The sequence below is a fragment of the Pseudorca crassidens genome, chromosome 8 (assembly GCF_039906515.1).
Source record: "Pseudorca crassidens isolate mPseCra1 chromosome 8, mPseCra1.hap1, whole genome shotgun sequence".
Lineage (NCBI taxonomy): Eukaryota > Metazoa > Chordata > Mammalia > Artiodactyla > Delphinidae > Pseudorca > Pseudorca crassidens.
In genome coordinates, this window is record NC_090303.1 from 46,598,895 (window position 1) to 46,625,237 (window position 26,343).

The 26,343-nt window shown below is 35.7% G+C and overlaps 1 protein-coding gene across 2 annotated transcripts in view; it reads right to left on the reverse strand.

Moving 5' to 3' along the window:
• Positions 1-562: 562 nt before the first annotated feature.
• C1GALT1 (core 1 synthase, glycoprotein-N-acetylgalactosamine 3-beta-galactosyltransferase 1) overlaps positions 563-26,343 on the reverse strand; it is a 35,574-nt gene continuing 9,793 nt past the window's right edge. For both annotated transcript variants that reach the window (XM_067746325.1, XM_067746326.1), the window contains 3 exons: positions 11,916-12,152; positions 8,043-8,710; positions 563-5,495 (listed from right to left, as the gene is read on the reverse strand). In XM_067746325.1, the coding sequence (XP_067602426.1) occupies positions 5,277-5,495; positions 8,043-8,710; positions 11,916-12,152 (1,124 nt within the window). In that variant the 3' untranslated portion in view covers positions 563-5,276. The remainder of the gene's footprint in view (positions 5,496-8,042; positions 8,711-11,915; positions 12,153-26,343) is intronic.

Sequence of the window (26,343 nt, forward strand, 5' to 3'; positions counted from 1 at the left end):
CAGAAAATTGCTCTACCATATCACTCTTATTTTCCTACCACCATTCTCTGAAATATCTTGTTCCTTCATCTATTAATTTGTTTATTGTCTAGCTGTAGAATTAAGGCTCTAGGAGAACAGAAATCCTGTATATTTTCTTCACCACTGTATTTCTAGTAGATGCTGGGCACAATTATTTAAATAAATAATTAGTTGAATAAATTAATTTCTCAGTGTACATGACAGATCAAAATATACCAAGAAATAGAAAAGCAATCTTTTCCTCTTTCGATAACATATACGTATACCTATACAAATATATATACATAGACACACACTTACCTGGCCTACAGCGTAGGTGTTTCTGTTTTTTGAGGCACATTATTCAAAATCAGAGGTGGAATATTTTGTTGCTTTAAAGAAAAATAATATATGTTGCAGTAAAAATTATTTAAGCCTATTTAAATTGAATAATTTTGATGGGAAAATAGTTTAATATTTTTGGTAAACAACCCCAAAACTACCCATTAGAGACAATGTTTCTCCCACAACTTTTACATCAGTTAAAAATAATCAGATAAAACAGCTTTAAACATGGTAATTTATTTTATGCAGTTGTTTAAATCCATTGTTTAAAAATGTTCAAAAGGCACTTTAAAAAACATATTTAAAAATACATTTTTCTGACTTATTGGTGATCACTTAAAATAAGCAAGTCACCAGACATTTTTAAATCATTCATGATACTATTACCTTACATAATTTTTAAATTCCAAAACACAAACGTTCACTGGGTAATATAACACACTGCTTAGCAGTAAGATTAGTTTCCCTCTAATAATATACTTCATATGGATTATTAATTTGCAGGGCCCTGCAAAGTTATTTAAACTTAACACATATAAACTAAAAACTAGAGAGGTAAAGGAATTGAAATAGAGCATTATTCAACTCTGAAACTAGTTTCAGAGTTGGTTTCTCTAAAGAGAATTTATAAAATTTCTTATTCTAATTTGAATTAAATCTCTATTTCAACTCCAATATATAAACATAAGCCATCTTTTAAAAATCAACAGAGGTTACATTTAGCACAAAATAAACCACAGGTTGTCCCCTAGATTTCTTAAGTATGCTTCTGTCAGGCTTACTATAAATAAGTAGAGAGATGAGGCAAATGAGGTTTTTTTGTTTGTGAAAAGGGGAATTTGGGAAGTAATAGAATCCAAATAATTTTACTTCATTTAATTGTATATCTAGCATTAGTTTAACATTGTAGACTTTTAAGTAGGTCAAGTATCCTGAGAGCCAGCAGGCATTATTCTTAGACAAATTTTTACTTCCAACCTCATAGGGAAACCTAACATTAATAGGTATAAAATAATGTAAGTGATACATACAAACTCTAATCACTAATAACAGCCAAATTAACCTTGCGAAGGCAGAATTAAGAGTAGTTAGAAAATGGAAGTTAGTTATCAAGGAAATAAAGGGCAATAAATACAAAGAAGCAGAAATTGTCAGAGAATATTCTAAAGAAATGAAAATTTAAATGAATAAAAGGGTAGACTTGATGTAATCAATCAAATGAAGGATTTTTTCAAGACTCAATCTGGTAATAATACAGTATAACGGCTCAAGGAAGTGAAAAATTAATACTCAAACAATTATGAAAATAACCAGTTAGTAAATTTAATGCTCAAACCCAATTACCATACTTAAAAAAAAAATTGGTCAGTGATTTATTTTCGAATCTTCTTACAGTAACAAAAACTCCTCTGAAGTTTATTTGAAAACAAATAATTGAACTCTGGGATAAAAATCTGCTTTGTATCATCTATGAACTTCCCACTTGAACATACAAGTATATATTGGAGAACGTAAGATAGCAAAAGCCTGTTTTGAGACCATACTAAAATCATTTACTCAGATGACAAAAATCTTAATTCAAAAGACAGTAAGTCATTATCATCATGAAATCTGGTTTTATGTGCTCTATCAAATACTTGGAGAGTTTTTTTCTTTATTAGGTCCTATAGGACAGTCAACTGATTCTTGAAAAGTGATGAAATTTTGATAGTATGAATTGGCAGAAAAACATTCTGCACATTATAAAATAGTACTTTGCTACCTCCATTTAAAATGTTTTTACTAACAACTGTGGACATTTTTTATGACATTCATTTAAGTATGCTTTTAATGAATTAATATATACTTACTAGTATTTACTGAAACTTTTCTGCCCCAATATGAAATTACTAAACTTCATATTTTACTGTGGGCCCTGATATTAGTAACTCTGAAGAAGCTGAAAAATTTTGCCAAAATGAATGATCCACTGATCCTTTAAATTATCTTTAGTCTTTTACATTTAATATAGTGTGATGCTGAACTACACTCATTTAAAACATGCTTTATCTAAATTTTTGAAAGATAACCTTACTTATGGGGCAAGTATCCAAGGATGATTGGCATCAGAATCACCAGGTTTTAGGGAAATGCTGAATAAGACTCACCTGGAGGGCTTGTTTAAACATAATTGCTAGCCTCTACTCCTAGAGTTCCTGATTCAGTAGGCCTGGGGTGAGACCCAGGAGAGGATGCATTACCAACAAGTTTCCAGGTGATGCTGATACTGCTGGTTGGGACCACACACTGGTGGAGAACCAGTGCCCCAGGGTATCTGGTAAGAATGCATACTCCTGGGTCCCATGATAGAATCAAAATTTCTGGAATCTTGAAATCTCCGTTTTAACAAGCTCCCAGGCAAGAGTATAATAACAATAACAATTTAAGAAGCACTATGATAATTTGGCTGGTTAATTTGACTACTGCTGGCCAATGCATCAGATGTCACATGCCATTAAGTAAAAATGGAAATAATGCTAATGATTAACCTCAAGGCTAACATGGGGCAAAGAATACACAGGCTTCCAGTATAAATCCTAGCTCTTTTACTTAGTAGCTTTCTGACAGTGGAAAATGACTTTAGTTTTCTGAGCCTCAGTTTTCTCATCTATAATATGGGAATAACCCCCAATTTGTGAGGATTAACACAGAGTATCTAAGCACATTACCTGCCATACAGTAGGCATCAAATAAAAACTAGTTATTACTTATTGTAAGAAATGTATGAGTTATTTCCTTTATTACCTGATTTGATTAAAGCAGATTTCTCATTCATTTAAAACAAATATTTACACTCCAAGGTAAAGAATAATAAGAAAACTTTATACTTAGCACTCCATACTCTGGGCCAAACAGTGTTTTTAAAAGCCATACACATTTTCACTCGTTTAATCCTCATATAAATCCTGTGAGGTAGGTAGTATTATTGTCCCTAGTTTACAGATGAGGGAATTGAGGCACAGAGAGATTAATTGCTCAAGGCTACAAAACTAGTGATGGAGCAAGAATTTAAATCCAGGCAGTCTGACTTCAGACCCCAGGATTCATCACAATGTTGATTTCCTATGAATCAATTTTAAGGTTTTTGGATGTTTATGGTAAACCAGTTATACTTCTAGTACAGAAAAGTAGCATGTACGGACTGCAAATAAATTCCTATCCATACCAAGGTAAAGAGGTGTTCAAAGAATAGAATGAACGCCTTGAAATTCTGGCAGATGATATCACCTTGAAAATAACAAAAAACAATTCAATTGGTAAAAACTGGTATAAGTTTTCACTATGTTGACAGAGTAATCCATAATTAGCTACTAAGATGAACATCCTCTCAAATATACAGCTGAAAGAGGTCATGGTTTTGACATGTTTTGGCACAATAAACTATTTAGCTAAGCAGCAGAATCAGTGGCATGACAGCCACATAAAATTAGCATAATGATAAAACATAAGAGAAATGTAAATTATTTGTAACGTTTAAGATAATCTTACGGAAAGTCTGTAAAGTATTCTGTTAGGATACACTCAGATGATATTGCTAAAGACAACAAAAATTTTAAATTTTCTTTCCTTCCAGAAATTCTTTAAATAGAGGGTACCTAAAATTAGAACAAAACATTTATGAATGTGTTTTTGATGTCATCAAGACTGAGTTCTCTTACAACTGTCCACTGGCAAAACAATCATCCCAAATAAGTCAGCATCAAAATTCAGGCTGTTATTCGTAAACTAAGTATTTGGTCTTTTAATATCTGACATATTTCAATTTGTTTAAGCACTCTGCATTTTTTAATGTTTTTAATTAACTCTGGTCAAAATCTCATAAATTATTTTGCCAGTGTAACTAACAGCCACCTCAGAGCCTGAAAATGAGTCTCAAAACTCTGCTTTAAACAAGTTATGAAAGGCACAAACAAGTTCTCATCTCTCAGCAGGATGAGAATGAAAGGAACTATAATTATGTAGTTGGACAGTTTTAAATAATCATCTAAAAATGTTACTTAGTGATTCCTGAGAGTGGCACTAATATAAGAAAAGCATCCCCAAATAGCACTACATTTACTATTTATTAGTTACCCATAATTAACAATGGGCAAATTTGGGAATAAAATATTTAAAAATGCATGTTTACAGAATGCTATTAACGCTTTCAGTAAATAAATATTAATAGTTGAGAATGGCATTCAAGAATGGTTAAACATGTTTAGGAAAGAGACAACGGGGACTCAGTAAAAGATTAACTATTAATTAGAACCAAGTAGATAATACAGTCAAGGCCCATGATAATTTCAAAATGTGGTTTTATTAATGCACTTTAGGTCAAGTGCCATTCTTATTCTACCTTACTCTGGAAGAAATACTGCCAATTATAAATAGTCACAGCAAAATTTTCATTAGACAAAAGTTGGATGTGTGTGTGTGTGGGGGGGTTGGTTCATTTATATCATACTGCAAATATAAACTCATGTTTTGAGTTTACAAGCAACACTGAGCAACAATATTTCCTTCTAAATTTTCTTTAAGGCAGATCTGTGTAGCATCGTGTGTGGGTTACTAACAATGATGCAGTGTAGTTTTAGCAAATTTAACTGTTTAATTTTCTCAGTGAAAATAATACATGTGGTCAGGAACAGGCAACAAAATCTCTTCTTGTTCCTCTGCCTGGCCACCATTTTAAAAACACAAGTTTTTCATATATGTATATATATTACTGTATCAAAACACATTTCAACAGACTTCACAGCTCACTTAAAGCTTCAGTTTACAGTCATTCATATGAAAAATTTCTAATATGGAATGTTCACTTAGAAAGAATTCCTCACTGGGATTCCAGTGTTCTATATCAGAAATGGAGAAGTTCTTCTTCAGTGCAATGCTAGACATTTTACCTCTGTTCATTTATGTTTTTCTTTCAAGGGCTCCTGATTTACTTTTGTATCTTCGTTTTTGTATGTTTGACTTATTTCCTTTAGCATCTTCTCAGGTAAGGCAGGTTGATATCTGTATAAATAACCATACGGACGAAGATGATAAACGAGGTATTCTAACTCATACATAGTTGTAGGATCAACATAGTGAAAAGAAACTGCAAGATCAGAACAGCAACCAGGACCCTAAAAAAGTAATGGAAACAGGCATTATTAATAAATAGCACATTGTTAACATACAATATTCAAATACTGATAAAGGAAACACTAATTTTAACAGAATCCAAGCATTAAGGCTGGCAAAGTAAAGCAGAGGCACAAAATTTATTAGACCTGTGAAAGAAACCAAGAGTTTTCAGAGTTCCCAATGATTTAAAATCAAACATGAAGTTACTGAAGTATATCTAACTGAAACAATATTCTCTCATGCCCTATGGATTAGCAAAAAAAGAAAACGCTTGAGACCTCTTCAAATAAAAGGGTCAGCTATACAAAGGATAATGTTCTATTTCTCCAAGTTTTGCTTTCTCTTCATAACTTTCTTACTATGAAGTTTTGCTTGGCTCAGCCTCAGAAAGACACCTTTGGAACATTCAATGACTACAAAGCCTTGCCCAGTATGTGTCTGCAACCTAATACTTCATCGACAAATCAACCCAAACAGTATAGTATTTAAGAGAGGAAGTGCTGAGTCACACATGGGTTTGCGTCTAAATTTTGCCTACTAGTATATAATCTTGGGCAAGTTACTTAATCTCTATAAGCTTCAATTTCCCTATGTTCAAAAGATGCTTACTTAAAGGAGACAACGTGTCACACACTTGGTACCACACTTTACCTATAGTAAATGCTCAATAAATGTTAGCTATTACTGACAGAATAATCAAGTTCAGGTGGCCCTCAGTAAGTAGGTCGAAGTAAAACCTTTGTTCAGTTTATCTAATTCTCATAGATTTCTAATAGAGTTGGCATGAGAGCAGATTTAAATAAAACAAGACAAAAACAAAATAACAAAAATACAACAAACATACAAAGAGGAATGAAAACGCAAGAAAATAAAACAAATTTTAAAAACTGGTCCCAGACTTAAATAGTCACAAGGTCATCTGGGGGTCAGAATTGGTATCTGGAGACTGTTTCACTCAGATGACTCCAAGAAAACTTAAGTCTCTAACGTCTTTGCAGGGGCCCAGGGAGAAAAACAGTCTGGCAAGTTCCCAGAGAAGATTCATATTGACCTATTAAATTGAACATTTAATAATTCATGTTTGGAAGTATGTAGCTTACAATGCAGTAAAAAATCAAGAAATTGTCCACTGTATTTTCTCTGATGTTTCCTTTGAAACAAACACTGGATATGTGGGTTTCTTGGACCACTAAGTAGATGCTGGAAAATTATCTGGTGCCTACTTTTTACAACTTTAGGGAATTTAATAATAGGAACAAATATGAAAAGTAAACAGATAAGTCAACTTGTGATTATCAAACCAGCTCTGTCCAGTAGATATATGTGAGCCACACAATGCAATAGCCATACTTAAAAAGTAAAAATAGGTGAAATTAATTTGAATATATTTTAACTGAATAAATCTATATTATTTTCTTAATATTCAATAGGTGATCAATATTTTTTAAATTACTGAGGAAATCATTCTTTTTATTTGTGCTAAGTCCTTGAAATCAAGTATGACTTTTATACCTGAGCATATCTAAATTTTGATAGCCATACTTCAAACACTCAGTAGTCATATATGGTTAGTGGATACTATAGTGGCCAGTGCATAGTAAACTAAAGACTAGGACAAGAGCGGTTAATATTAAATTACTGATCCTTTCTGGAAGCAATTTTATATAACTCTGAAATATTGCAATAATATTTTTGATAAGATTTACTGCATTAATTATGTTATACTCTATTGTGCTGTTTTGTGACTGGATGGCCAGGATACTGTTTTTATTAAGCTTTATAAGCAATAAAAGGCTATAAAAAAACAGCTAATATTATTAGAAACAAAATACCTAGTCCTTTGCATATGATTATGGATACCCCAAAAACTCGAGAGTAGAGTGAAAAATCATCAGAAATAAAAAATCCAGGAACAGAGCCAGATTTTAAAGATGCTTTTTTTTTTAAAAAAAAAAAAACAGCTTTCATGTATATACTAGTTAAAAAGTTTTAAGAAAAGAGCCCAAGTCTCAAAGTCTTTTCATGCGTTGTTCCTAAAGACGTGAAGGCTCTTTACCCAGATCTTCCCGTAGCCTGCTTTCTAACCTCATTCAGGTTTCTGTTCAAAAGTTACCCTTTAGAGAAGTCTTCCTTAATTGCCTAAACTACAGTACCCCATTCCACTCTGGGTCACTCTCCATCCTCTTACCTGGGTTTACTGTTCTTCAGGGCACTTGCCACTACCTAAAATCATATTATAACTTGACTTGTCTTGCCTGTTTGTTGCATGTCTCTTCATCCAGAATGTAAGGTTCATAAGAACTGGAACTTGGCCATATTTACTGCTATATTCTTAGTGCCTGGCATACAGTAGTATGAATATTTGTTGAATTACCACTGCCGACACCTTTGTTCTCATCTACTCTGTTACACTGCCATTCGATATAAAAAGACTAAGGTAGATTCTTAGTTATTGATACTAAAGAAACATACACATTATTAGTTTTTTTTTAAGTAAACAAAAGTCAGTCTAAGTATTTATACAGTAATAAAATTTTTAAACTTACCTCTACAGGAGGATAATAGTTATAATTCCAGTACCAAAAGGTTCTAGGCAGATAACCCTTAATTAAATGGTGTTCTGGTACAAAGGGATGAAAAGTTTCTTTTCCAGTGGTATCTCTGGAATCTCCTGCTTCTACATTTATAATTTCCATGCATCTCCCCAGTGCTAAATCTTCGATGGAGGAACTATGCGTACATTTGTCTGTTTTAAATGCATCAACAAATCTCTTCAAGGCTTCTTTGCTCAGTACATATCCTGCTCCTCCACTCATGTAGCCCTGCTTTACATAGGGCTTAAATCTTCTCCCGAAGTAAATGGGTTCTTCAGGGTTGTATTTTGAGAGAAGCCATCTCAAGTTATCTAATATAACATATGTATCATCATCTGCTTTCATAAACCAATCAGCATCTTCTAAATAATGATCATGAACATACTGAAAAGCTTTAATTGTTTTCCAGTATAGTTGGTCTCTGCCTTCTCTGGTTTTTAATCCCACAGCAGGGAAGTCTTTATTTTCTTCTGAACTCATAAATAACACTTTATTACAACGCTGGGCCCATGTAGCTTTGACGTGTTTAGCCTTTTTCTCTAGATTTTGAGGCCCTGTCATTACCCAGCAAAGAATTTTAACCTTCTGATAGAGGTTTTCAGCGATGTCAGTGTTCTCATCTATTAAACAGAAATTGTTTAAAGTTAATTCACATAGTTGTAAAATCCAAATAAATTATACCAAAGAAGACATTTTCTTAAACAATTTCAAAGATCCCCCCCGCCCCCATATACCTCTTTACCATTAGTGATTTAGCTGAAAGAAACAGAACATTGACAGGAATTTCTCACTGCTGTGAATAAGCTTCTGAAGGGCAGTAAAGACAAACTAATGAAGCAGCAGTTCATTTTGGAGTCCACAAGAGTCTAGTGTTAAGAATTTCTACAAGTACCCTGAGGTGGTTTTAAAAATGCTTTCATGACTACCCCAGTTCGAAGAAGAGGAGTTAATGCAAAACAGAGATTACTTCTTACAGTAACATACCTCATTCCAAAATGCAAATCTAACAGTGAGAAATGGAAGAACAGGTAGAGGTAGTATTTCCAAGATTGTCTAGAGCAGTGTTTTTCAAAGCACTGGTCGGCAAAGAAATAGGGAGCTTATGCCAGAATATAAAGCAACATGTTACTTCTTTCATCAAGGAAGTTTTACTACAACCTATGAAAACGTCCACTTAACTCAGCAGCAAGCTTAACTGAGTTACATCCTGGTGCAAGATCCTTATTAGGATGCAGACAGGTAACAAACAATTCACAGGCTGTCAGGCCAAGGCTACCTTTTGAGTAACACTGCTCTAGAGGAAGAATCCAACTATGATATTCCAGATCAGTGCTTGGTGAAGGATCAATTTTTATTTCATTGTTAGAGACCTATACTTCTGTAAATATGCTAAAAATGAATTACTAATAAAATAAAATTAAAAAAATAAATATAAAGTACAAGCCCAAAGTTTTTATTTCTAGATTTATTCAAAATTATTGTCAAATTACCATAAAAGTTTCTAACTATTTAATCCTGATTTTAATACTTATTTAGTTGTGGACCAGCATGAGTCTGCAAAACCTCACTTTGTGTAGCAATGCTCTAGGCAGAATTCTGAGGAAATATCCTTAAAGTTAAGGTCAACCAGTGAGTTACAAAAGCTCAGCCCTGAGAAAAATTAACAACTGGAGGCAAAAATTTCTAGTTAACTGATGGAGAGGGAGTAGAAGGAAAGATTGGGCAGGGCATGAAAATATTCTCATGTCCCTCTGAATTTCAAGAATTCACAATCCAAAAACAGAGAAAATTACCCTCTTTTCAGTCAGAGAGCATTCACATTTCATATACTTGAGGAGCCCAATCTCTTAGCTGTACAGATATACCAAATCCTGGATGGTGGCGAAAGTGGTGGAAGCAGAAATCCCCAATGTTTCACTTAGAGCAAGACATCCTTCTCCCTACTGCTGGAATCTGGTAGATAGTCTTTCTCATTCTTTCAATTATTAATTCATTCATTACTCTGTAGTAGGCATGTACTGGTACAGGAGATAAAAAGATGAATAAGACACATGCCTTATTCATGTGTCTTCAGAAGAATTCATTCTAGCATGGGAGCTTGGCATGCAAACCAATACTTGCCATACACTAGAAATGCTATAATAGAGGTATGTATGAAGGTTTCAATGTGCTGAGGGTAAAATAAAGCAATGCCTTATAAACACTATAGAACAGTGGAATGGGAAGTTGGCTAGAATAGAGAAGAAGGGGATATAAAGCAATATCAGGAAAAATAAGAGATGATGCAAAAATTAGGTCTCTAAATGAAGCTCACCAGAAGAAAGGACAAAAGGCACGGTGAAGTTTGCTTGAGAGCAGGTACATGGATATACGGCCTGAACTAGGGCAAGCGTGCTACAGATTGAGAGAAGTAACCTAAAAAATGGTAAAGAAGCAGACTGTTAGAATTTATGAGAAACAGGGTTGGTTGGTAAGCAAAGGAAAGCACCTACCACGACTTCATAGTTTCTGGCTGGCTTAGGCAGAAAGTAATGAGCTATATAAAAATAGGAGGAAGAACGAATTTTAGGATTATAAAGGAAAAGGAGTGTGATTTACACATGTTAAATCTGAGAGAAACAGACCTCTAGCATACCCCACATTCTGTGGACCATCAAGTAGGACAAGTAGATCCTAATATATGTGCCTGCAGTGAGGCCGATCTAGTACAGCCTACCAGGAGTAGAGAAGCCTGGCCCCAACTGATCAACTGAAGACCTAGAGCAATGATACAGATCAAATGCACAATGATTAAACTGCTCTGTGATAAGAACATGGCTGCTCAGAGCTGAATCACTGTCATACAAACATTCACACACACGACACACTTTGTAATAGTATGTATGTATTTGCTAGTGTATAAAACTCAACAAGGATGTGATACCTCGCCCTCAACCTCAGCTTGAGAGATAGGAAAGAAGCAATTTACTGCCAAAAAGATAAGAGAAAAAACCCTTAATGGGGGACCCTCTGCATTCCAGAATTCCAATGGTTTTTCAAGCTGCTATACTGTTTTCTGTCAAATAAATCACAATTTGCAGAGATCTTTGAATTCTGAACGTCTTCTCGTAATGTCTGGAACTGGGCTAAGGTAAAGCCAGCAAGGAACAGATGGAAACTAAAATTATGGGGATTGATGACATCACACAGGCAAAGAAAGAGCCAAAGGACAGAAACTTGGAGAAAACCAACATTTAAGGGGCACATAGAGGACATAATTCAGAACATTTGGATAGAGGTAGAAGACCAGGAGAAAATGAAGTCATTATATATAACACATTCCTAGTTTTCTACTTCCCTAATTTTTTATGCCTCTCAAAACAAGAAAAGATTAGTTACGTTAGCTACTGATAAAATATAAATTGAGATTTATATATATCTCTTGAGCTTTTCTAGGAAAACAAGACTAAGCAAAAACCAAGATTAAAACAAGATGATAGCAAAAACCAGACACAGATATGAACCATGATAACAAAATTAAAATTTTTAGAAACAAATCTAACTTGAAAGTCTTGCCTTTCCCCAAATTATGATTTCTGAACTATTTCTATTTAAAAATAAATTCAAAGTTAATATCTTACACCCTAAATAAATCTGGGTTTTAGCAATTTCCTTCTCCTTAGGCAAACCAAGAACTGTCATTTAATATCTAGAATTAAGCTCATTTTCATCAAAAGATATAGTGATATAATAAATTTCATATAAATAACTTTTTCCAATTCTCTCAACACTTAAACAGATTGAAAAATATGGTTTATCTTTACTCCTTAATAAAGTAAGCCATACCTTTATGTTGGCTAGCATCTGCATCAAAGTTCATCTGTCCTTCTAGATGATTCTGTTCATTATCATCTGAATGCCTAGCATGAGGATCATTATGAAGAATATTAGGCTGGAGGTCCCTCTGTTCTCCCAACAAAATACTAAGTAGCTGAGAACATAAAACAAATCCAATTGCTGATCCACAAAGGAAGGTTAAAAAATTCAGCCAAGATTTAGAGGCCATTTCCCGAAAATGTATTTCTGTAAGAAAAAAATTAGCAGGATGTTATAAATTATAAAGCAATATAAATACCAAGAGTAAGGACTGATAACTTTTAGCTATACTGGGAAGTTAATTCCTTTCATACAGGAGAACACATCTAAGAGTATTTAACTTTTGTCCCTCTATTTCCTGCGAAAACACACAGTATGGACAATTCAATAAAATAAACGAGTAGCAACTAGGAGGATCACTGCTGGGGTGGGGCACAGGCAAATATGTCAGTATTTACACACGGAATTTCCTGTTCTTCTAGCCAGGATCCTGCATGGACCCAAGCCTGCTTCCCACGTTCTTTTTCTTTCTTTGCTATCAAAATACTTATATTTACCCTTTTTCTCTTTTGGTAGTAATCATTACCTACTCTCATCAGGGGTCAGCAAACATTTTCTGTAAAGAATTAGAAATAAAATACATCAGGCTTTGTGGACCACAAAGTGTCTTGTATATTCTTTTTCTTGCTTTTTATTAAAACAATCTTTTAAAGATGTAAGAAGAATTCTTAGCTTGTAGAAGGCTAGAGTCAGCACTGTTTCGGGATCCGCAGGGCCAAACCTATCTGCCACCTGTTTTTGTAAGTGAAGTTTTACTTGAATACACCCAGTGTTGACTATGGCTGCTTTTGCACTACAACAGCAGAGTTGAGTACCTGCAACAATGGCAGTATGTCCCGCAAAGCCTCATCTAGCCCTTTAAAAGAAAAGTTTGCCAACTCCTCGCCCTAATACCCAGGCTTCACTGCAGTGGTGAATGCAGCTGCCACCTGCTCACCATCTTTCATTGTTATCCCACTGGACTGCAAGACCCCGAACAGCATCTATATATCACTAGGATTAAGTAGGATGCCTGGGACAGTGGCTGCTCGACAAATGCCTGTTGAACTGCCTGACAACGAAACAGGCCCTTCTTAAGGGTTTGCTAATAATTACTACATGGTGAACTTATAAATTCCTATGAAATTCTTATGAGAATAGTCCTAATTCTACAGTTTCCAACTCCCCAAGATAATTTTTTAAACGTTTGCTAAGCATCTACCACATGCCAGATGCAGTCCATACTTTATCTTGCTTGAAAAAAATTTTAATTTCATTTTTCATTCTCACTATGACCATTTTGCAGATAAGAAAACAGAAATTTATAAAAATTAACAGATAACTTGCACACGTTGACAAAAATCAATAAAAGTCACAATTTGAACCCAAGTCTGTCTGCTTAAAAAGTCAGTGCTCTTTCCATTGCATTTCTCAAACTCTTTACCCAATCACCACTAACAGCACAGGACAATGGACATGTATAGTGAAGGTAGGGGTTTGGGAGATATGACCGTCAAAATAAAAACTGCTTTGAAGTATTTTGTAAAAACAAATAAACAAACCAATGATCATCACTGGAACAACAAAACAACTTCATGTGGTTATATTTCCAGAATGGCTAGGTTCTTTAAAACCAACCATCCAGCTGAGTACAACCAGAAAAACTGAACAAAATGTAAAAATATATATGTTTGGAGACACTGGTAAGATATCAAGGCAGTGAGAATTGAGGGGAGGGGGGACAAGCTCTGGAAAAAGAAAGAAATCAGGAAAGGTGGGCTGGAAATTTGGCACAGCTTCATTCCTCAATACAGCTACTGATTCTGACAGAGAAAACAGGAGCTGACGCATAGAAGCTAAGAAAAAAAACAGAGTCCAGCATCTGTCTCGGAGAAGAGGTCTTGGAAAACAGCCAGGCTTTTATCTGGACCCTCAAAGGCTACAATCTAGGAATAAGGAAGGAGCAGAAATTAGACCAACCTTCACAAGGACTGAAGCCCAAGTTGGAATCATCTTAACCACTGACTGATTAGGGTGATCTACCCCTAGCCTAACTGCAAAAATAAAGTTTCCTGGATAAATATAAAATTATGGAGAACCTCAAATTATTATTATAATTTTTTGGTAGTGATAATGTCCAACACAATAAAAAATAATCAGGTATCAAAATTAAAAGTCTGACTGAAAACAGAGAAAATAGTAGAAAATAGAAACTGACCCACAGGAGACTTAGATAAGAGATTTTCCTACTAATAACTTTAGTTAGTCAATAAGTTCAATGACAAGATTAAGATATAAGGTATAGGGTTTCCCTGGTGGCACAGTGGTTGAGAGTCCGCCTGCCGATGTGGGGGACACAGGTTCGTGCCCCGATTGGGGAGGATCCCACATGCTGCGGAGCAGCTGGGCCCATGAGCCATGGCCGCTGAGCCTGCGTGTCCGGAGCCTGTGCTCCGCAACGGGAGAGGCCACAACGGTGAGAGGCCCGCGTACCGCAAAAAAAAAAAAAAAAAAAGATATAAGGTATAGAATAGACATAGGTGAAGAGGAAAATTAATAAACTGAAAGCCAGGTCAGAAGAAATTACACAGACTGAAGTACAAAAAGACATAAGGATGGTAAATTAAAAATTGAGCGAAAGAAACATAAGGAATAGAGTGAAAAGGTCTAACATATGTGTTAACTGGAATCTTTGAAGAAAAAGAGACATATGATTGAGGAGAACCAGTATCTGAAGAAATAATGACTGAACATTTTCCAAAACTGACAAAAGACTACCAACTATCAGATTCAGGAAGCTCTATGAAACACAAAAAAATTTAAAAACTAAAAATAAAAAAGAAAGAAAAGAAAATGATACCAAGAAACACTACAGTGAAACTGCCAAAAACCAAAGACAAAGAAAGCATTCTATATCCAGCAAAAATTGCATTCAAAAATAAATCTGAAAAAGATTTTTCAAAAAACAAAATCTGAATGAATTCATAATAAGCAGGTCTACTCTAAAAGAAATACTAAAAGGAGGGACTTCGCTGGTGCTGCAGTGGTTAAGAATCCGCCTGCCAATGCAGGGGACACGGATTTGAGCCCTGGTCTGGGAAGATCCCACATGTTGCAGAGCAACTTAAGCCTGTGTGCCACAACTACTGAGCCTGTGCTCTAGAGCCTGCGAGCCACAACTACTGAGCCTGTGTGCCAAAACTACTGAAACCTGCGCACCTAAAGCCCATGCTCCACAACAAGAGAAGCCACTGCAATGAGAAGCCCGCGCACGCACTGCAACGAAGAGTAGCCCCTGCTCGCCGCAACTAGAGAAAGCCCGTGCACAGCAACGAAGACCCAATGCAGTCATAAATAAATAAATAAACAAATAAATAAATTAATTAAAAAAAATACTAAAACAAATTCTTCAGGCAGAAGGAAAAGAATTCCATGAAAATTCAGAGATGTAAAAAGGAAGGGTGAGCTATAAAAAGCTTATGTATATGAATAAATACAAATGAACACAGGCTACATAAAACATTAAAAAGTTCCCACAAGGTATTATTACTATTATCATTAAAATAAATGACAAAACTGGCACAAAAAGTATGAGAAGGATACAAAGAGTTTAAGTGTTCTAAAATCATTTTTGTGTGTAAAAATACTAATATCAGACTTTAAGACACTAGGAGGGCTTCCCTGGTGGCACAGTGGTTAAGAATCCTCCTGCCAATGCAGGGGACACAGGTTCGAGCCCTGGTCTGGGAAGATCCCACATGCCATGGAGCAACTAAGCCCGTGTGCCACAACTACTGAGCCTACGCTCGAGAGCCCGTGAGCCACAACTACTGACCTGTGCACCTAGAGCCCGTGCTCCACAACAAGAGAAGCCACTGCAATGAGAAACCTGCGCATCGCAACGAAGAGTAGCTCCCGCTCGCCGCAACTAGAGAAAGCCCGTGCGCAGCAGCAAAGACCCAACGCAGCCAAAAATAAAATAAATTAAATAAATAAATTAAATTAAAAAAAGACACTAGGAATGTATACTATAATCGCTGCTGTAATCATTAAAAAGGTAAATATATATAAGTAAAACTCTAATAGAAAAAATTAAATGATAAAATAATACAAGTATTTTCAAGGCAGAAAAAAGGGAGAAATGGATAAAAAAATACATGGGACAAACAGGAAACAAAGTTATATGATTAACTAAATACAAATTTATCCGCAATAGCATTAACTATAAAAAGACTAAAAATTTGATTTAAAAGATACAGATTACCAGCCAGACTAGAGAAAAAATAAACCCAAGTATACGCTGCTTACAAGAGACATACATCAAATATATTCAGAAAGTTAAGAGTAAAAGGATGGAAAGAGATACGTCATCCAAACACTTATAAAAAGAAAGTATGTTAAAATCAGACAAAACAAATGAGTAGTGGTTACCTGGTTTGTTGTTTTCATGGCATTCATTAAACTCTGCATTTATGATTTACACACTTTTCTGTATTAACATTTACTTTAATAAAAGCTTTATATAAAAATACTTTCATATGACCTTTTATTTTATCCCATTTAATACACATTTAATATACGTATATTTGACATAAAAATATTTATTCCAAAATCTGTAAGTAAATTTGGCATGCCATGGAACTATATACCATGCTTATCCTGTATCTTGTATCTCAGGCCCTCTCTCCTGAATAGCAATTCCAGTTTGAGAAGAATGACCCTAAGGGGAAGTGGAGAGCAAAGCTGCTCAACACCAGAGATGCAAATTATCAATATGAAACCAGCAGGCACTTGTTTACTTCTTTTGCTCTATCTTTACTATCACTTCAAGTTTAGAAAGGTAGGCCTTCATGGGCAAAGAGTATATATGTCCTGCTCAACTCCCCCATTCAATTTCCCAGAGGAAAAGCAGAAACAAGTTTACCAAGTCTTTCTGCTGTTTTCCCTGAGGGGCAGTGTCCTCAAATTCTCCCGCCCACTGTCTTCTTTTCCCCATTCAAACTGCCCTTTAACAAAATCCTTATAATTCAAAAGGTGTAATCTACAATCCCAGAAAAATATCCTTCCTGCTTTAAGTGCTTCTTCTGAAACTCTAAAATTCTCCAGATTATTTGAAGCCCAGTTCATTATACCTTGCTCTAGCCAAAATCTTGGTCTGAGATTATATTCAAAAAGCCAAAGAGGGGCTTCCCTGGTGGTGCAGTGGTTGAGAGTCCGCCTGCCGATGCAGGGGACACGGGTTCATGCCCCGGTCCGGGAAGATCCCACATGCCGCGGAGTGGCTGGGCCCGTGAGCCATGGCCGCTGAGCCTGCGCATCCGGAGCCTGTGCTCCGCAACGGGAGAGGCCACAACAGTGAGAGGCCTGCGTACCGCAAAAAAAAAAAAAAAGCCAAAGAGAACTATTTAACTATCTTTTTGCTATTATGTGAGCTCTCCCTTTAACTGGAGTGTACATTATTAAGACTTGATACAACTGAGGTCAGTGATTTCAAAGAATCATGAATTGAAAACATGAAGCTGAGAGAAGTAAGTGAAAGGCATCACAACACCAAATTTCTTATGGTAATTAAAGAAAGACTGGCAGAGTAAGATTGAAGCCGTAAACCCGAAGGAAAGCTATTAAGGCAACATTAGCAGGCACTTAAGAAACTGAAAAGTCAACTAGGAGCCACAATGCAAGCAATCCCCCACGTCTTGTAATTCTCCCACTGACACTCTGCCTTCTAACACACTAGTTTTGATCTTTTATTCTTTTTGTACTGGCTGTGACTTTCCTTACCTTAACACCAGATATAATCACGTTACAGTCTCAGAAGGGCACAAATCCATCTGAAATTTCCATGGCTGCAGAGTCTACCACTCCTGGTACTGGAAAGCAATAGTCACAGTGGCGTTCAGTACCACTCAGACAGAAAGCACTGTGACTGAGAACAGGAAGTAAGGACTGTAGGGCCTGAGAAAATTTTTATTCCATCACCACAGTGAATATCTGAAGTGAAGGAAGTGCTGATCAAGCTCCAGTAACCATGAATACTAACCTGCTACCCAGCCATTTTCCAAGAAGATACTGAGCTTCAGAACAAGCCTACTTCTGCAGCATGGAGGTTTTATTATTTGTAGATGGATAGGGTTTTCTTAGCTGAGGTAGCACTTTTTTAGAAAGACACCTGTTCTGGGGTAAGTGGAGGGAAAACTGACTTCTTGATTTTACAAAATCTGTTAACTTTAAAATATTTTGTGATGCTGTTCGATGCCTGTCATACTCTTACCCCTTCCGGTCCAGAGAATTCTCAGTCAGCATGTGCTGGCTTATCCCTGTTGCTTTTACCCCATCTCCTTCCAATTTCAAGGGCTCCTGCCTTATGACTAAATTTCTGTATACCTCCATTTTTCTTTCTTGTTCCTGGCATAAAAGAGCTACCTCATGTGAGTGGAATGCCCCACTCAGATTTTTGGCAAAAATCATCACCCCCACCTCTTCAGATTCTTAACACAAGAGTCTAAAGTAGACCAGACTGGAAGAAGACATTGCTTAACAACACCACACATTACAAGGGCTTCAATATATATTAATTAGAATTGAATGCAGGGAAGTTATCAATGCCACCTGTCTTCCAAACCTGATGCATAATCAGAATCATTTGAAGAGATTTTAAAACTACAGATTTCAGATGCAAAAGTGCTGGGACAACTAAAATTTATATTTTAATTTTTAAGGAACAGCTTTGTGCTATTCATTGGTTAAAAAAAAAAAATCAAGCAAATACAGAACTATGTGAAGAAGAAAGAAACCACCCCAAATCCCATCACTCAGAAACAACTATCATTAACATCTGGTGAGTATCATTACAAATATGAATAACATCTTTATGAATAACAGAGATAGAAGGGAGGGTAATTATACCTAACATTTGGGCCCTGTACTAATAAGAGCATGGATTACTTGTAACCCATAAACTAGGGACTATTAATCCCACTTTACTGATGAACTCAGACTCAGAGGGCTTAGTAAGCTTCCCAAGGTCACACCAGCAATCTGAATCAAGAATTCAGATTCTTAACCATTGTGCTATCATTTTACAGAATTGGGATTATATTAGTCATGCTACTTTAAAGATTTAACATAGTAAATTAGATTTATTTGAATTTATAGAAAAAGGAAAATTAAGTGAATCTAAATTAACTTTGAACATCAGCTAATAAACATTTAGAATGTGAACCCCCTCCTCTAAACAATCCCTCTAAAGATAAGGATTATGAAAAACATAAAGCAATCAGAGGCCTTATTTTTTTATTACATATTTCAAATTTAGACAGTACCTATTGATTTCTTGCTTTGAGAATGTGTAAATCAGCATATATATACATACTCCCACAACAATCAATTTTTGTGAACTTTTATTCTGTAAAATTTACATAGTTTATGTTCTGTAAATTACACTAATTCCCATGACTGCTTGATCTTGAATATATTTTAAATTGGACTCTATGCTCATTAATAGTTCTTTTATCACAGCTGCTCTAAATGTGAGTTCTTTATTAATGTCGTGTTTTTGTTGGCTGGATTTCAGCAAGTAATTTTTGTAATTGTGCTCATTGGTGCTATATTCTAAATTCTTGCAGGCTGGAGAATGTTTACTACTGCCTTTATACCTGAAGCACAACTCGACCTAGTACAATCTCTCTTCTTCTTAAAACTCTAAAAATTACTCAGCGTCTTCCCACACTGGTGCCAGAGACTTTGAGGGTAGACTGATCTTTTATCCTTGTATATAGATAAATGCTCCTCTTCTCTTACGGTTGGTTTTCAGTCACTCACTGGTCACTAACATCCTCTCACCAAGACTTTAATGCCCTTTATTACACGAGCAAATCCTTCCTCCAGCTTTTTAGGCTTTCAGAAAGTCAGTGGAATTCACAATAAAGTCCTAGGCTTTTAGTGTTTTTTGTTTGTTTTTTAAATTTTAGTACTTTATACCATATCCTGCCAGGGTTGTCAGTCTAGAATTTGTAATCTGTTCTGGATTATCATATTTGTTATATTTACATATTCAAAATATATTTCTCTCTTCAAATCACATTAAAATGATGTTCAAAAACTTTTTTCCTCAAAGACTTTCCTTATAAAATTGGGATGAATGTTATATAGTGATACAACTTATAAATACTTACAAATACACTGCATGTGAGGCATTATGTTTGAAACTTTTATATGTTTTCTCTGATCCTCACAATTGGATATAAAGTAGGAGGAATCAGTCAACCTGAATTCAATACATCATACAGCTACTGAAATCAAGATTCTATAGTACTGGTGGAGGGAGAGACTCATGGATCAATGGAGTAGACTAGAGAACCAGAAACAGAACACTTAAATAGCTCCACTGATTTCTGACAAAGGTACAAAAGCAACTGAGTGGAGGAAAGATAAACTTTTCAATAAATGGTGCTGGACATCCCTAAGCAAAAAAATAAACCCTGACCCGAGTCTCACATCTTATATAAAAGTTAAATCAAAATGGATCACCGACTTAAATGTAAAACATGCAACTATAAAATTTTTAGGAGAAAGGAAGGAGAAAAATCTTCAAGATTGAGAGGTAGGCAAAGAGTTCTTAGACCTGACTCCAAAAGCACAATTCATAAAAGGGTAAAACTGATAAACTGGACTTCATCAAAATTAAAAACTTTTGCTCTGTGAAAGACCCTACTGAGAGAATGAAAAGACAAGCTACAAACTGGAAGAAAATATCTGTAAACCACATACCTAACAAAGAACTAGTATTTAGAATATATTAAAAACTCCCAAAACTAAACAGAAAAAAATAAACAATCCAATTAGAAAATAGGCAAAAGACATGAACAGATATTTCACTGAAGAGGATGTACAGATGACAAGCACATGAGAAAATGTTCAACTTCATCTACCATTAGGAAAAATGCAAATTAAAACCGCAATGAGATATCTCTACTTACCCATAAGGATGGCTAAAATAAAAAACAGTGATACCACCAAATGCTGGTGATGTGGAAAAACTAGATCACTATATATTGCTGATGGGAATGTAAAAGGATGTCCAGCCACTACAGATCAAAGGTAACTACGCAGAGAAAAATATGTTCTGACCCAGCTTGTTATCAAGGTAAACTATTCACCCTGACAAAATGGGAAAACAGCCAAACCAATTTGAATGATATGCCTCCAACCTGGTGAAGCCCCCCTACTGCCTAGAGTCTTAAAATAAAAAATCATTAAAAAATCAAAGTTCCTACTTGCAGCTGTCCAAGGTCCCAGCTCCCCAATTTACCTCTCTCAGGTAGCTAACTGACTAGACAGAAACTGTCAGCCAGCAGCAGCATAGATCTCTAGCTCAAAATTTAAAGGGAAGATCCAAATGGTGCATAAAACAATTATCTATCTATCTAGGTAATAAAAGAGATTTTCAACTACACGATTTTTAAGCAAGGTTACCTAGGATTGATTCTATTAAAAAAATGAACAAGCAGTGGGCTTCCCTGGTGGTGCAGTGGTTGAGGGTCCGCCTGCTGATGCAGGGGGCGCGGGTTCGTGCCCCAGTCCAGGAGGATCCCACGTGCTGCGGAACAGCTGGGCCCGTGAGCCATGGCCGCTTGGCCTGCTCGTCCGGAGCCTGTGCTCCGCAGCGGGAGAGGCCACAGCGTACCGCAAAAAAACAAAACAAAACAAACAAAATGAACAAGCAGAAATACATGGAACCTACATAAAAACCTTGTAGCGGGAAACAAAATTAAACATAGGATGCAAAAGACAAGGGAAAAGCACAGACCTGAATACTTACTCCATAGGAAAGAAAATCTTAAACTACATAGGACTATTTTGTAGTCTTTTAGAAACTGAAGGGATTAGAGCAATTATGCAGGAAATGATAGCTATGAAACATGGGCAATGGAGAGCCAACACAGAAATAACTTATTTCTCAAAAGAGAATAGAACAAATGAAATAGAAAAAAAAAGTCAAAGATATAAAAGAAAATGCACTGAAATGGAGGCCATGCATCAAAATATTTAAAGGTCTCACATATAAGCAAGAAAAACCTTGGTTAAGAGATCCTGAACTTGGGGTGGGGGGAGGTTGTTGTTGTTGTTGGGATGAATTAGGAGACTGGGATTGACATATATACACTAATATGTATAAAATAGAACCTGCTGTATAAAAAATAAATAAAATTAAATTTTAAAAGTTAAATTAAAAAAGGAAAAAAAAAAGAGATCCTGAACTTCACTTAAAAAAAAACCTCTATAAGTATCCAGGGAAAAATAAGCAAGTCAAAGGGAAAAATTAGGCAGAACTACAAGGGAAAAATTATTAGGCAGCTTTCTCCTCTGTGTTATTATATGTCAAAAGAAATGCTGCAAAAACCCAAGTTTTTGAGGGGGACAACATTCCCATAGACTTAAAGATTCAGCAAGCTGTCATTCAAGAATCCATGTAACAGGAAGACATTCTCAAATATGCAAAGGACTCAGTACGCACATACCCTTGATACATTACCTACTTAAAGGTAATGAGAGTTACCAGCTGAGAGTAAAATCCAAATTAAAACAAAAACAAAAACCCAAATTCACAAATGAAGAAATCACACAATGAAAGGGTTAGCATTAATAGAAAGTTGTAATCCTTTCCAATATAACACTGTGGAGTGGTAATGATGAAACAAAGCAGAAATATTATTATCCTAGAAAGAAAAGCTACATGAGATAAAGTGATAATAGTAATTTAACTGTAAGACACGTAGGCAGAAAGGGCATATCATGTGAATAAAAATGGAGTGGGGAGGGGTAGGAGAGAATGTGCTAACAAGTATGTACTCTAATTTCATTAGAGGGGTAACTCAGAGGTTTTTTTTTAAGCTTAATTTAAGCTTTAATTTAATTTAATTTAATTTAATTCACTGCAGCACTATTTACAATAGCCAGGTCATGGAAGCAACCTAAATGCCCACGGACAGATGAATGGATAAAGAAGTTGTGGTACATATATACAATGGACTATTACTCAGCAATAAAAAGGAACGAAATTGAGTCATTTGTTGAGACATGGACGGATCTAGAGACTGTCATACAGTGAAGTAAGTCAGAAAAGAGAAAAACAAATATCGTATATTAATGCATGTATGTGGAACCTAGAAAAATGGTACAGATGAACCGGTTTGCAGGGCAGAAGTTGAGACACAGATGTAGAGAACAAACGTATGGACACCAAGGGGGAAAGCCGTGGGGGGGGGTGGGGATGGTGGTGTGCTGAATTGGCGATTGGGATTGACATGTATACACTGATGTGTATAAAACTGATGACTAATAAGAACCTGCTGTATAAAAAAATAAATTAAATAAAATTTAAAAATTAAAAAAAAAACTTCAAATACACACAAAAGTATAACAATAAACCCCCATATATCCATCACACGACTGAATTATAACTTTAAAATTTGCTACATTACTTTATCATTTCTTCAATTGATGATAGTATTTTAATGCAAATCCCAGACATCAAGTCATCTCACCTCTATGTACGTCTGTACACCTCTTCGAAAATATGGACATTTTTTTACAAGCCAAAATGCCCTTATCAAATGCCTAACAAAATTATCAATGCCTAACAAAATTAACAATAATTCTTTGGACTTATCCAACTCAAGTATGTAATCAAATTTTCCCAACTGTCTTCTATAATCAAATTGCTTCAATTAGCTCACAAATGTCTTTTCACATTTGGTTCGTGCAAATCAGGATTCAAACTATATCCAAATTCACAGATGAAATGAAAAAAAAGAGAGCATTTTATATAATAACTATTAAACATGAAAACCTAAATGAAAACCACATTTCTCTAAAAAAACAAATAATCAAAGCTGACTCAAGATATAAAACCTAAATGAACCAAAAAACCAGAGAAGAAATAAAGAATGTTGTCAAACAGCCAGACTTCAAAGAGGTCCAGGTTTTCCCTGGATAAAATACTTCAGTCTTTCAAAAAACATAATTATTATACTACATAAATCATTCTGGAAAATTAAGTAGCAGAACTTAACCAATTCTTCTTTTATGTAAAAGGTTGGATACTGATATCTGACAAGGAGAGACCAAAAATAAAATAGAAAACCTCAGTCCAATCTTACCCCCAAATAATACATTATTACAGGAAATGCAGCCCAAACATTAGTAGTTATCTTAAGTTGGGTCCCCAGGAAGCAAACTCTGAGATGACGCATTTGTGCAAATGTGATTTATTAGAAAGTATTTCTGGGAAAAACTTGTAGGGAAGTAGGACAGGGAAGGATAGAAGTCAAGAAAGGGTAAGATACCAAGCAAAGTCCATGGAGGGTAATTTTAGCTTAATCCCTCAAGGTAGTTCTAGAGGCAGTGTAGGCCACACCTCAGAGTTGTACCCACACAGTCAATCACTGGTTAAGGGCTATCCGTAGGAAACAAATTCCCCAGACAATTCCAGAGCCTGTACATTGGCAAAACAGTATCTGGCAGTTTGAGGGCAGCCCTACAACAAAGCCTGTGAAGAGGAAGGAGATAAAGGCCTATGGACAGAGTATTAGCATCATCTGTTACAGTGATTGTTGCACAGGTAAAGTTAAAAACCAATTGGTTTCTTTTGCATTATGAAATCCCCCAAAAAGGTTAAGCAATGAATCATTCCAGTTCAACCATCATACAGGACTACTGTAATAAGGAGGACTTACTGAGGACTACTGGTAATAAGCCCTAAAAACATGTACAGAGATTTCAATTATTTTTTAATATCTACTCTAAAATATAAATAGCCAGGTAAGAATCACCAGATATTTTAAAGAAAGCCTCTAATATGAAAGAAAAAGATCAACATAGTCAAATTTAATGTAACTTTAAAGAGACCATGTAATGAGATGAAAACTTAAAGAAAAACCCTCAAAACTATCACTAATATCCTGAAAGATAAAAGTCGTGCCATCGTATTCTTCTTTTTGCCCTACGCGGGCCTCTCACTGCTGTGGCCTCTCCCGTTGCGGAGCACAGGCTACGGACGCACAGGCTCAGCGGCCATGGCTCACGGGCCCAGCCGCTCCGCAGCATGTGGGATCTTCCCGGACCGGGGCACGAACCCGTGTTCCCTGCATCGGCAGGCGGACTCTCAACCACTGCGCCACCAGGGAAGCCCCATGGTGGGAATATTTTAAAAAAACAAACAGAATTACAGTTTGAGATTTACGCAACTTGATTTTAACTTGACTGTGAGGTTTTACGAAATCTTTGGAAGGTGATACTGACTGAGCACCTTTCAATGTGTCAAATACTGTCCTAGGAACTAAGGATATGGTCACTGGTATATTTTCTCCTGTTTACAGAATATAAACTCCCAGAAGACAAAAAATAGTTTCCTACCTTTGAGCTCTTGACCATGATGCTTTTCACAAGACATTGGTACAGTATCAGCTGGCTTGAAATAAGAGTGCAAAGCATCTCCTTATTCATGCCCCAAGTCCCCAAACCTGATTATATTTCCACATCTCTTTTACACTCTGTAAACACTTTTCTCCCTCCTTCCTTGATCATTCTCCCTTGGGCTCAACTCTCTTACCTCTGTTTCCCAACTTAATAAAGGCTTCACATAGCAGTCTTGTTTAAAGGAAATACTTTCCAATGCCACAGGATCAAGTCCATACTGCTAACTTGGTAAACAAGATCTAGCTCTAGTTTACCTTCCTACACTCTTGATACTCCCTATCCATAAAGCCTATACTGAGCCATTCTCCAAATCTGCCATGGCCTTTCATATGGATGACTCTGGCCATTCTATTCTTTCTGCTTGGAGTGCCCTCCTCAGTTATGTCTACTGGATAAATGCATAATTATCTTTCATGGTTACCTTAGTTTCAGTACTTTTCATAATCAGTCTTCCCCATCACCCATGATCAAATTAACTGCTTTCCCATCAAATATTTTCTTGTTCCTTCATTCACATCTCCTACTATGTACTTATCACACTTCATCATAGTAGGTATGTACGTATCTATTTCCCCCTAGACTATAAGTTCCTCAAGAACAACAGCTATAACTCTTTTATCTCTATCTCTCCAGCAACTAACACATTGCCTGGCTTGTAAAATGCATTCAAATGTTTTGTTTTAAGTGTATGTATGTGGGGAGCACAGATGAAATTATTTTTTCCAAATAGGTATCTTTATCCATACTGCCTAATTTACTGAATAAAAAATCATATGGTCCCATCATTTGACACATTTATACACTTATATAACCCAGTCATAAACTAGATATATAACATGAACTATATGTACTATTTCCTTTGATGTGTATTCAACTCATA